Here is a 13,711-nt window from a genome sequence, read left to right on the forward strand (position 1 = left end):
TTTGGTATGGATGTAATGGTTGGACAGTTTGGAAATCTGTTTCTCTGCCTTGATAATTCTGTCTGTATATTTTGAAGTTCGGGGTGCTGACCTTTTTCCCCTGAACTAGGTGAACAATACATATTTGACTGATTAAAGTAAGCTTGTTAACCCATTTTGAGTTGCTTTCCTTTATCAAAGCAGATCTAAGAACCTGTGTTGGCAGACACCCTGGGGATGCTGGGGTGCTTGCTGCTACACCTTCCTAGGTTTCTCTGAAACCATCCCCCTTCATCATTTCTTATTGTACAATAATATTCTATCACATTCATATATCAGCTTTTTCAGCCATTTACCAACTAATGGGCATCCCCTCAGTTTCTAATTTTTTGCTGAAAAGAACTGCTAAAAATATATTTGTATGTCACTAGAGTTTGATTTACTTAGGATTAAATCTCTCCTTTAATCTCTCTTCCGTATTATTCCTCTGCTTTCCCATCACCCCTTTCCTTCCTGCTTCCCTATTGTTCAAAATTAATTTTTGTACCAAAATATGTGTGTATTCTCCCCTTCCTTGACTAGTCCAGATTCAAGTGTCACCTACTCCCTCACCTCTTCTTCAATGAAAGGCTAGAGGTTGGAACTGAGACCCCTCTCTACTCATGGGACCAGAGCCATGATAGCTGCTACTGGCTTCTGAACTTGTTGCATTCTTAATACCTAGCCTAGGAACTTCCACCTCTCCTCACCCTGAAATACCGCTTTTAGAAGCAAGTCCTCAGGGCAGCTAGGTGGTGCAGTGAATAGAGCACCGACTCTGGAGTAAAGAGGACCTGAGTTCAAATGTGACCTTAGACACTTGACATATTTACTAGCTGTGTGACTTTGGACAAGTCACTTAACCCAAATTGCCCTCCAAAAAAAGCAAAAAAAAAAAAAGAAGAAGAAGCAAGTCCTCTCCTCAGTCATCCCTTTATCTGTGACCTGGTACTAGATAGTAAGGGATAGAGCTGTCAATTGGCACCTTTCCTGCACCCTTCAGAAGGTAAGGCTCCACCTCCACTATATCTGAGACCTCTCCCTATAAGCTATGTCACCATTCCTGGGTAGACTCCAGTCCCATAGTATTCTAACATTTTTGTCTGTCTCCCTTTGCTAGCCAGAGCTGGAAGAACTAAAGTGTGGTTTTTTTTTTCCCCTAGAATTTCTCAAATAGGAGTTAGGCTATTCTGAATATGTATGGAGGAGATATGGAGTAAGACTTCCTTGTAACTCTTACTATTCTATCATCCTGATTCTGCCTTCCAATCCCAGGAATTTTAGAAAAAGGAAAAATATTTTTATTCCAGAAAATAATTTTTTTTAATTCTAGAATTATCCAAAAGAAGCAATAATTCATAAGTAGAGAGTATCTACAACACCCTAAAAGAGAAAAAATTGGAAATTCATCTCTCTTCAACACATTTTTTTTTGGTTAAACTCTTAACACTAAAACAAGGAAGGAATCCTAAAAACATCAAAAGAGAGACAGCTATGGAATATTAAGGGGCATCAAACAAAATCACAGTAGATTTCTCCAGGAAGATCAAGAAGAATTGGAAGATGAAATAATCTTTTATTATAAAATTAAATTTGCTATTTGAAGGCAAGAAATGGTATTTGCAAATCACATAGACTTTGAAGAGTTTATATAAAGATGAATGTACTTCAATAGTAGCCTTTGAAGAGCCGCTGGGCCTGCAAGCCAAAGAAAGTACCTAAAATAGTTCACACTCTTAGACCACATAGTTACCTAGTAACTAAATGCAAAAAACCTTCACAGTTTTGCACAGCTGAATCCCTAAATATTTAAAGCCTTTAAGGCCTTTTAAAGGACACAGATGGACTCAGAAATGCATTTAAATTTTTGTTAAATTATATCAGTTTTTTAAATCAAAAATCATTTGTTCAGATTTTAGTGTTTTATGTTGATTGAGATATATCTCGTAGTTCATTTGATTTTGTGTTATTTTCTGAGTATTAAACTTATGATAATGCTAATGAAAATATTGAGTATCATTATGACAACAATCAACTTGTCAATCAGTACTAAAAGCAAAGTGAGTCAATTTTTAAAAAATGTAAGAAATGTTTGGAACTAAATAAGAGATAAGGGGAAAACAATGACTAACAGTATGACTCAGTAGAGTACCAGAAAAAAACTAAAAGGTATATCTAAAATAAAAGTGGCATTTAATGGGTAGAGTGAAAGAGTGTCTTAAATTTTCCCACTGTAATAGGTGCATGTACCATTTTAAACATGTGCATCTTCAAAGATTAGGTCAAGTTTTTTCAACCTCTAAAAATATTTTGGTTTTAAGATATATGAAGGAGGGGCGGCTAGGTAGCTCAGTGAATAGAGCACTGGCCCTGAAGTCAGGAGGACCTGAGTTCAAATCCAGCCTTAGACACTTAACACACTTACTAGCCATGTGACTTTGGGCAAGTCACTTAACACCAGTTGCCCTCCAAAAAAGCAAAAAAAAAAAGTATGAAGGAAATGTATGAGGGTTTTGTGAATTTAATCAGTAGGATGAGACTTCCCTCTAACCATACAACTGTTACTGAGTAGACAAGTTGTAGAGAGTTGTCTGTTGCTTTTCTCCACAGAGAGAAGAAAAAGCACAATTTTCATAGGATCCACAATCCCTACCCTTAAAGGACCTTATATCTAGTAGTGGGAACAAGGCATGTACACAACTTGCCAACTTTATCATTAGAATCTGAGTACCAAAGATAGATTTAGAGTGGGAAGACAGCTTCAGCACCTTAAAGATCATCTCGTCCATTGCACTCATTTGTGGTCCTTGTTCTGTCATCTCAGTCTTGTCTGACTCTGTGATCATTTGGGGTATTGAAGGCAAAAATACCGGAGTGGTTTTGCCATTTACATCAACTCATTTTACAGATGGGTAAACTGAGGCAAACAGGGTAACACGTCTTGCCCAAGGTCACACAGCTAGTATCAGGCCAGATTTGAATTCATGAAGATAAGCCTTCCTGATTCTAGGCCCAGCCCTCTATCCACTGCGCCACCTAGCTTCCCTCAGATAAGGAAACTGAGGGCCATGGAAGTTAAGTGAATCTCTCAAGTTCTAGCTTATCATGCTGCCTTCCAGAAAGTAGCACACTTTGGTTTGAGTGTAGAGAACATCAAAGCTAGGAATATGAGGCAAAGCTAGAAAGGTAGGCTCTTACAGGCTGTGGAAGGCTTTGACTACAAGGCAAAGGAAGCTACTGAAAAAATTTGAGTGGAAAAGATCCATGAGCACATTTATGCATTAAAAAGACTAATGTTGAGTATACCAGCATCCTCCCAGTTACTCAAGCTCAGAACCTAGGTGCTGTCCTCAACTTCTCACTTGTTCCCACCCCACATATCAAATGTATTGCCAACTCCTGTCATTTGTATCTTTGCAATATCTTTCATATATATCCCCTTCTTTCCACTCATAATAGCCACCACCATGGTACAGGCACTCATCACTTCATACCTGGACTACTGCACTAGCCTTCTTTCTGGTTGATATCCCTGACTCAAGTCTCATCCCTTTCCAGGCCATCCTTCACTCAGATGCAAGAGTGATCTTCCTAAAGTACAGGACTGACCATGCCACCCTCTCCATAATTCCAGTGGCTCTCTATTTTCTCTGGGATTAAATATGGCTTTTATGAGCCCCTTCCTACCTTTCTATTCTTCTCCTTTAGTACCCTCTACATATTCTACAATCTAGCAGCCTTGGCCTTTGTACTGTTATACACATTTTATCTCCTGACTCTGTGTCTTCTTACTAGCTATGCCTGGGGAGAGGCTGTCTCCCTTCTCCTCTCTACCCCCTGGGCTCCCTGGCTCATTTCAAGACTTAGTTTGAGTTTCCTCAGCTGTAAAAGGCCTTTTCTGATTGTCCTGCCCCCCCCACCCCGACACTGCAAGCGACTTCCCTCTGTGATTGCCCCCCCCCATTATGTATGTATGTTGTATGCACATAATTGTCTGCATTCTGTCACCATTTGAGAATGTTATTTCTTTGAGGGCAGGGACCATGATTTTTCTTTTTTGTGTGTGTCCCCAATCCATTGGAGACAGGAGAGAACAGAGAGACAGGAAAACCTGTTAGAAGACTATAATTGGGGCAGCTAGATGGCACAGTGAATAGACCACTGGCCCTGGAGTCAGGAGGACCTGAGTTCAAATCCAGCCTCTTACACTTAGCTCGTACTAGCTGTGTGACCTTGAGCAAGTCACTTAATCCCAATTGCCCTGCCTTCCCTCCTCCAAAAAAAAGCAAAAAAAAAAAAAAAGAACACAACAATAGTCGACATGGAGTCATGAAGACCTGTAGTAGAGACCTATTATCAATGGAAGTAGAGAGAAGGGGATAGATGTGAGAGGTACTATGGAATAGAATCAATAGGATGTGGTGACTCAATTGAATAGGATTGTGAGAGAAAGAGATAAAAATAACTCTCTAAGGGAAGGGTAAAAAGTCAAGATGGAAGAATGAAAAGTATTTTTGCTTAGTTCAACCAGCACACCTCTTCCACAGCAACCTAGAAAACACTCCAGACAAAATTCTAATGGGAAAAGCCAAGATAAGTCACCATGAGTCGTTTTTCCAACCTAGAGCAACTTAGGACTTAGAAAGCAATACCTAAGGACATTGTGATGGGGCTGGGCATGAACATGGCAGTAGGGGCAGCAGCAGTAAGCAGGAGCATTCCAGCACCAAGGGACAGAAAGGGAGCCAAGACAGAGCAGCAGGGCAGGAAGCTCTGGAATAGAAAGAGATCCCAGCAGACTTATGACCTATAGCTGGGAGCAGGAATGCATGCCATCTGGCATCTCTGTCTCCCATCACATAGATCCAGGTCAGAGAGGAACAATCATGAGTAAGTGTAGGGCCTAAATGAGTATTGAACTTTGAACAAGTTCCAGAAATGTAGCCATGTAACTGAATTGAGGAGCAGAGTAGTGATTCAGTTCTAATCTTTAAGCCAGCATCTCAACCTGCAGTGAAATAACTGATTCAGGAATCTCAAACCAAATAGGAACCAACAGTTAAGTTACTCTGAACTTGCATAGCCACCTAGCAGGCTAATAGTGACTGAGTCTAGCATTAATGTGCTAAAACTCAAACTCATACAAGACAATAGGCTCAGATCTGGTTTAAAAAAATTCAGAGCTCAGACCAAGAGGTCAGTGAACAGACTTTTCCCTGGATCATACCACTTGGAGAGCACTGAAAACTTCCAGGCCCCCAGACGGAACTATAGAAGGGGCAAAGGGACATAAAAAGAGAGAAGCTTAGACCAGACATCACCCCTAGAAGGAAGTAGAGCCCAACACTAAATTGTAAAAAGACCAAAGTCAGGAAGTAGACTGAAAGAATGAGCAAACAAAAAAACCCAATGAAAAAATGCAGATTGGATGTGAACCCAGCAAGAATTTAAAAGAGGGAAAATATTGTTTCAAATACACAGTATAGAAAATATGCTATGGAAAATAATATGATACAAAAAGATGAGAAAAGAAATGAAAACTATGGGAGGTCCAGAAGATGACAGGGGTCAACACAGAGGCCTGGACGCTGTGGTGTGCAGAGGCCTGGACGCTGTGGCGTGCAGAGGCCTGGACGCTGTGGTGTGCAGAGGCCTGGACGACGGGTTGTGCAGAGGCCCTAACGAGGCCTGATCAGCGTGGCAGCAAGTTGACCCACCAACCACAAGGGCCATCCAGGCCTATGACTGCAGGGCTGGGACTGAATGGAGCAGGCTACAGAACCCACAAAATGACAGAAGCTAACCTCCCACTGAAGACAGCCTGGGAGGCCAGCAGGAAGAGGCCAGCACAGAGCTCTGGGAGCCAAGCCCAACCCTTCGAGAGCCCCAGGTTTTAGCCTCAGGGTGGCCTGACCAGCCTCTGGCTGGAGGGACTTCAGATCACCAGCAGCTGTGGCGGTTTGCATAATTATCTACCCACAGATGCTAAGGACAAAGTGAGAGGTCAATGCAGTATGGACTTTGGAACCTGGGGATTCAGGAGTGCAGTAGGCCTTTGCCCCCAGGGTAAGAAGAGGCTGAGGTGCAGCGGCCATGCAGCTGCAGCCACATGGCTGCTTCAGAGCTCCTGGCCTGCTGATTGCAGGGGGACCAAGCGACCAGTCTGAGGGGTAATCAGTCACTCTTGCTTTAACCTGCTTGGACCTGGATTGCAGTCTAGGGTGGAGATCCTGGGGTGTGTGACCAGCTTGCTAGAACGTGTGGAGGCTTCAGAGAGGGCAACCAACTAATACCTCTGGCAGTTGAGAAAACCCCAGTGATTGGGACGAAGCTCTCCCCTCTGGTAGCAGGGTTCTACTGTGGCAAAAAGCTCAGAAGTCAAGTAATTGAGTGGAAACATGAGCAAACAAGGGAAGCAAGGCAAACACAGTAATCCAACTTTGGATTCCTTTTTTGGGGACAAAAAGGATCAAAGCATGGAACAGGAGGAAGACAGCAATGTCAGAACTCCTGCACCAGAAGCTTCCAAGAAAAGAATAAGCTGCTTATAAGCCAGGGAAGAGCTTAAGAAGGATTTTGAAAAACCAAGTAGAGAAAAAAATTGGGAAGAAAAATGAGAATGATGCAAGAAAATTATAAAATGAGAGTCAACAACCTGACTGAAGAAAATAACATATTAAAAATAGACTAACTCAAATGGCAAAAGAGGCTCAAAAAGCCAGTGAGGAGAAAAATGCCTTAAAAAGCCAAATTTGCCAGATGGAGAAAGAATCTCAAAAGCTCACTGAAGAGAATCATTCCTTCAGAATTAGATTGGAGCAAATAGAAGCTAGTGACTTTATGAGAAATCAAAATGCTATTAAACAGATCCAAACAAATGAAAAAATAGAAGGCAATGTGAGATATCTCATTGAAAAAAACCACTGACCTGGAAAATAGATCCAGGAGAGAGAATTTAAAAATTATTGAACTACCTGAAAGCCACGATCAAAAAAAGAACCTAGAAATCATCCTCCAAGAAATTCTCAAGGAAAATTGCCCTGATGTTTTAGAACCAGAGGGCAAAATAGAGGTTGAAAGAATCCACCAATCACCTCCTGAAAAAGATCTCAAAAAGAAAACTCCTAGGGATATCATTGTCAGTTTCTGGAATTCCCAGATCAAGGAGAAAATATTACAAGCAGCCAGGAAGAGACAACTTAAATACTGTGGAAACATAATCAGAATAACACAGGATCTGGCAGCTTCTACACTGAGGGATTGAAGGGCTTGGAATATGATATTCTGGAGGTCAAAGGAGCTGGGATTAAAATCGAGAATCACCTACTCAGCAAAATTGAGTATCATGTTTCAGTGGAAAATATGGTTATTCAATGGAATAGAGGACTTTCAAGCATACTTGATGAAAAAAACCATAATTGAATAGAAAATGTGACATTCAATTACAAGAAGCAAGAGAAGCATGAGAAAGTAAACAGGAAAAAGAAATCATAAGGAAATTTCCAAAGTTGAACTACTTACATTCATACATGGAAAAATGATAATTGTAACTTATGAAACTTCTTAGTATGAGAATAGTTGAAGGGAATAGAAATATATATGTATACATAAATTAAGAGGTGAGAGAGGACTATGAGAAGAGATGGGAAGAGAGAGAATGGGGTAAATTATCTCATATAGAAGAGGCAAGGGAAAAGTGTTACAATGGAGGGCAAGAGCAGGAAGGCAAAAGGGAATGAGTCAACCCTATTCTCAATGAATTTGGCTTAGGGAAGGAATCACATACACACTAAATATGGTATCTCACCCTATAGGAGATTAGGGGGGAAGGGGATGAATGGGGGGATGATGGAAGGGAGGGCAGGCTGTGGGGGAGGGAAGTTGGAAGCACCCACTTTTTAAAAGGGACAGGATCAAAATAGAAAATAGAACAAGTGGGGGGTGGGATGGGATGGAGGGAAGTACAGTCAGTCTTTCACAATATATCCACAATGGAAATGTTTTGCATGGCTACACACGTACAGCCTGTGTTGAATTGCTTGTCTTCTCAGTAAGGTGACATGGGAGGTAGGAAAGGAATCTGGAATTCAAAGGTTTAAAATCAAATGTTCAAAAAATATATTATTATCATTATTGTTATTGTTATTATTATTTTACATGTAACTGTGAAATAAGATTTACAAGCACTGGGGCATAGAGATCCACCATGCCCTACTAGAAAGTCGGAGAGGGGTTGGGGGAAGACATAGGAGAGAGAAGATTGGGGCAGGGATATTCAGTAGGATTGTTGTTTTGGGGTTGTGGGTAGGGGAAAATGGGGAGAAAATTTGTAACTCAAAGTCTTATGGAAATGAATGAGGTAAACTAAAAAATAAAATAAAAATAAAAATTAGAATCAACCAAAAAAAAAATGAGAACTATGCAAGAAAGTTATGAGAATTAATAGCTTGGTAAAAGAATCAGAAAACTTTGCTACAGAAAGTAATTCCTTAAAATTTTGAATTAGTCAAATGAAGCTAATCATATAAAAATAATAAAGCAAGACAGAAGGAAGGAAGAAAGGAAGATTTGGAAGAAAGAAAAAGAGAGAAAATGTGAAAAACTTCACAGGAAAAACAACTGACTGGGAAATTGATTGAGGAAAGATAATTTAAGAATCACTGGACTATCTGAAGGCCGTGAGCACAAAAAAAGAGCTTAGATATCATATTCCAATAAATTATAAAGAAAACTACATAGTTATCTTATAACCAGAGGGCAAAGTAGAGACTGAAAAGAAAATCCACCAGTCACCTCCTAAAAGAAACTCCAAAAAGAAAACTCTTGGGAATAGTAGAATCAAAATCCAGAACTCCCAGGTCAAGGAAAAAAATACTACAATTAGCAAGAACAAAGGAACTCAAGTACCATTGAGTCATAGTCAGTATTTTGCCACCACTTAAAGAAAAGAGAAGCTTGTACTATGGTTTTCTAGAAGGCAAAGGATCTAGGATTAAAACCAAGAATAACCTACCTAGCAAAACTGACTACAAGAAGTTCTTGCATAACATAAATGAACTATTTTGCAGCCCTATCCCTTCCTTTGCAGGGCTCCCTCCTTAATTATGCAGCCCCCCTCAGCTGGAATAGCTTTAGCACCTGGGGCTCTTGGCAGCCAGAAGACTTCAGTACTTAGAGAAAAGGACCCTAGACACAGGGCTGCACTGGAGCTACAGCCTCTACTGCCATCCCTGCCAGGAGCCAAGCTGGGGTGCAGTCCTGCTGCCTTCCCCCTGGGGAGTCAAATTCACCTAATATAGGTGAACATATAGCAAAGTGAGAATTGTGATGATCCTACCCAGGATGGTAGAGAGGGAATGGACATTTAATGAAATAAAGAAATTTCAAATGTTACTGATGAAAAGACAGGAGCCAAATAGAAAATGTGACATTCAAACACAGGACTCAAGAATTAAAAGATAAACATGGGTAAGAAATCATAAAAGTCTAAGCAAGGTTAAACTACTGACACTCTTATATTTCTAGATAATACATGTAACTATTCAGGATTTTATTACCACCAGGAGTCTTGGAGTCTAATTAGAGGAGTGTGATGCTATTATATTTGGATGACCTCAAAAGAAGAATGGAAAGTGAGGGAGAGGAGTTCACAGGGGGAGGGGAGGAAGAGAGGAAGAATGGAGAAAATTATCTCACATAAATAGGTTACACAAGCAAGAGTACAAAATGGAGGGTGCAGTAGTGGGGAGTGACCAACACTTGAACTTCATTTTCATCTGAACTGGTTCAAGGAGGGAAAAGTACACTTATACTTTCAGTACAGAAATTCATCTTACCCAACAGTGAAGGATTTAAGAGAAACGAAGGGGGAAAATAAAAAAGAGGGTAGATTAAGAGAGGTAGTAGTTAGAAGCAAGATCAACAGAGGTAAAAAGGTGAAAAAGAGAATGAAACTATAAGAGAATAGGATGGAGGGAAATATATAGTTAGTAACCATAATTGTGCATGCTAATAGTAACCGTAATTGAACTCAGCTATGAAATGGAAGAAGATAGCAGAATGAATTAAAACCCAGAATCCAACAATATGTTATTTATAAAATACACTAAAAAAAAAAAAGAAAGGAAAACTATATACTTAGAGTTAAAATAAGGGGCTGGAACAGAATCTTAACAAATAAAGCTAGGAGCTGATTTTTTAAAAAAAATTCAACAGATGAGTTATTGGCTAATTTGATTAGAAACAAAAGAAAACCAAATTTTTTATTTTTGTTCAGTTGTGTCATCTTCATGACCCTATTTGGGACGTTTTTGGGAAAGATACTACAAATGTTTGCCATTGCCTTCTCCAGCTCATTTTACGGATGAAGAAAGAGGCAAATAGGGTTTAAGTCACTTGCTTAGGGTCACTTGGCTAGTAAAATGTCTGAGGCCAGATTTGAAGTCAGGAAGGTGAGTCTTCCTGACTTCAGGTCCAGCATTCTATCCACTGTGCTACTACTATCCCCAAGCTATAATACAAAAGTATAATCAAAACAATTTGGTACTGACTTAATCCTGTTAACCTCAGTTTCCTCATCTGCGAAATGAGCTAGAGAAAGAAATGGCAAAACACTCCAGTATCTTTGCTGAGAGAACCTGAAATGGGGTCACTAAGAGTTGGACATGACTGAAAAGACTGAATAACAACAAATAGGTTGATCAGTACAACAGATTAAAGAAGCAAATGAGCACAGTAACAGTGTTTGATAAACTCAAAGATCCTAGCTATTGGACAAGAACTTATTTTTTTTTAATGTTGGGCAAACTGGAAAATAGTTGGGCAAAAACTAGGCATAGACCAACATTTCACACCATATACCAAGATAAACTCAAAACAAGTATGTGACTGAAACAAAAAGGATAATATCACAAGAAGGCTAGTGGAACAGGAAAGAAATTATTTGTCAGGTCTATGTATAGAGGAAGAGTTTTTGGTAGTGAGGTTCACCAGAGCTAAAATGAATACTTTTGATTACATAAAATTTAAAAGATTTGGGACAACTAGGTGATGCAGTGAATGGAGCACTGGCCCTAGAGTCAAGAGGACCTGAGTTCGGGGTCTGGCCTCAGACACAATACTTGTTTATACAGTAACAGCAATACTCTAAAAATAATCAACCTTTAAAGACTTAGTAATTCTGATGAACACAATAAATAACCCACCTCTAGAGAGTCATAATGAAGTGTGCTGTCCACCTCTAGATGGCGAGGTGATGAACTCAGTGCATGCAGCATTTTTTCTTCTCTTTCTTTTTTCTTGACTTTTTTTTTCTTTTTCAGATGTGGCCAATATGGAAATTTATTTTGCATGACTATACATATTTGCAATGGGTTTCATTTTTCTAGATTTCATAATGGAAAGAAGTATATAAGGGAAGGGAGAGAATTTAGAACTGAAAATAAAATAAAATTGAATTTAAAAAAAAGATAACCCTAATGTTTCAAACAATGAATATCAGTAGAATTCTGGTTAAAATGAGATAATGGTAGTCAAAAGGAGGTATTAGGGAGAAATATCATAGAATTATTTTTGTCGATGTTGAAAAGAAGTACTAGCAGGATTTAGAGCTATGAAAGACATATAAACTTAGGAGTCATGTGCATAGAGGTAATAGTTGAAGCTGCAAGTAAAAATAAGATTGACAAGAGAGAGTAAAAGAAAAAGCTAAGAATAGAACTGTGAGGGAAACCCACCTTCAGGATTTAAGACAAGAATGAAGAGTTAGCACAAGAGATACATAAGGTTAGAGAAATGAAAGGAGAACTGGGAAATGATGGTCCCTAACTTAGGTCTTATTATTCAAGCTCCAAGTATTATTATATGCTGCTTATGTGCCAGAAACCATGCTGGGTGCTAGGGATACAGAGACAGAAAAAAATAGTCCCTTTTCTCAAGGTGTTTACATTCTGTAGGAGCATAATATCCGCATATATATAAGTATATACAAAATAAGACTACAAATAAAAATCAGGACATCTTTTATCTGGATTTTAAGAAATCTTTTTTTCTCAAATCACTATCTTTTGCTCTTATGATTATATATTTGTGCATGTGATCATTGGTTCTTTCCCAAGGTTTCAGACACTAATTTATTGAAGCATATATTTATTCAATGCTTGTCTTGTGGAAGACATTCTTAGATAAATACCTAAGCCATGGTTCCTGCCTTCAATAGATCTTAAAATCTAGTACTGGAAATAAGATGTGCACACAAATTATCATAATGATAATTAGAATATGATGAGTACAAACAAATTTCTAAGAAAAATAGATTGTTTCCAGCTATAAGGATTGTTTTTAAATGCTATTGAGGCAATTAAGAGTCTGAATTATATTGCTCTCAGAAAATAACTCCTTTCAATTTAGGAATTCATTTTAATTCAATTCAACAAACACTTACACATCACCAATCAAAATTTGGTGGGAATTATGTCCTGAGTTGCAATTCCTCTCATGGCTTCCTGTCCCTTCTGAAAGGTGAAATCAGAAAGGTCAAATATCAGTCATCACTGTACCAATCTGTTTACATTAATTTTGAGAACAAAAATGGTAATCTTAGAAAAATGTACCCTTAAAATAAAACTATTACTTATAGCACCAAAGCATAGTAGAGGTAAAAGGTACAGAACATTATAATAATATTATTATAGTATTTGTTAGATTTCATAATGGTTCTGTGTATTGCTTCTTATGTTGCTATAACAAAATCTTACTACAAAATAAAGTCAAATGTGTACTTTACCAGATATTACAAGTTCAGGGACTTTGTGCCAGAATTTAAGAACACAAGTAATATGTCATCTTTTGTTTCATCCAAACACTAGATGCTACTTCGATATGTTATTTTTCATCTTTTTTTTTGGAGGGGGGAAGGTAGGGAAATTGGGGTTAAGTGACTTGCCCAAGGTCACATGGCTAGTTTTGTGTTAAGTGTCTGAGGTTGGATTTGAACTCAGGTCCTCCTGACTCCAGGGCCAGTACTCTATTCACTGCGCCACCTACCTGCCCCATTTTTCATCTTAATAGTATTTGGGAAAGGGTAAATATATTCTTAAGTTTAACATTAGCAGCATGAGCATAACTTTAATCATCATCAGTAAACATTTATTGAGTACCCACTTAATGACAGAGGTGAACCTGTAACTGTGTTCTATACTGTGTAATTTCTTGCATATTTCTATAAAGGAGGATTGGTGTTCACATGAAGAAATACCGAGCCATCACTGTGTTCCATCTTATGACTCCCAGAGTACCCAAAGAAGTGATTTCAAAATACCAGCATGTCAGTTGATTTTACCAAACAAACATTGCAGGAAAGAAAAGCCTGCTTGTGGCATAGGTAAGAAAAACAGTGGTAAAATATTATTTTTCTTTATCTAAAGTATTCTGTTATCAAATAATCTAGAATATAGTAGATGTGTTGATACTTCATGGAAATATATCTTCACAATTAAAAAAAAATCGACATTGAAGATTGATGGATTATGTCCTTACTTATTCCATTCTTAGGGGTAATTGGTCTTCTTACCAACAATCTTCCTAAACATACCATGATGAAAGGGAATACTGGTCGTAAAATATATGATATGTCAAATCATATCTCAGTCTCAATCTACTGCACTGCCTAACCGCTTCTAACTCATGATTGAAC

General features: G+C 38.6%; 1 protein-coding gene across 1 annotated transcript in view; it reads left to right on the forward strand.

Annotated features, from left to right (window-relative positions):
- Window positions 1-13,711, forward strand: part of CIMIP6 (ciliary microtubule inner protein 6) — a 55,421-nt gene that overhangs the window by 24,485 nt on the left and 17,225 nt on the right. The window contains 1 exon segment of the mRNA XM_069071711.1: window positions 13,246-13,399. Coding sequence (XP_068927812.1) covers window positions 13,246-13,399 — 154 coding nt within the window.

The sequence above is a fragment of the Petaurus breviceps genome, unplaced genomic scaffold (assembly GCF_028583685.1).
Source record: "Petaurus breviceps papuanus isolate PSGF00001 unplaced genomic scaffold, PetGlider_PUasm1.0 90842, whole genome shotgun sequence".
Classification (NCBI taxonomy): domain Eukaryota; kingdom Metazoa; phylum Chordata; class Mammalia; order Diprotodontia; family Petauridae; genus Petaurus; species Petaurus breviceps.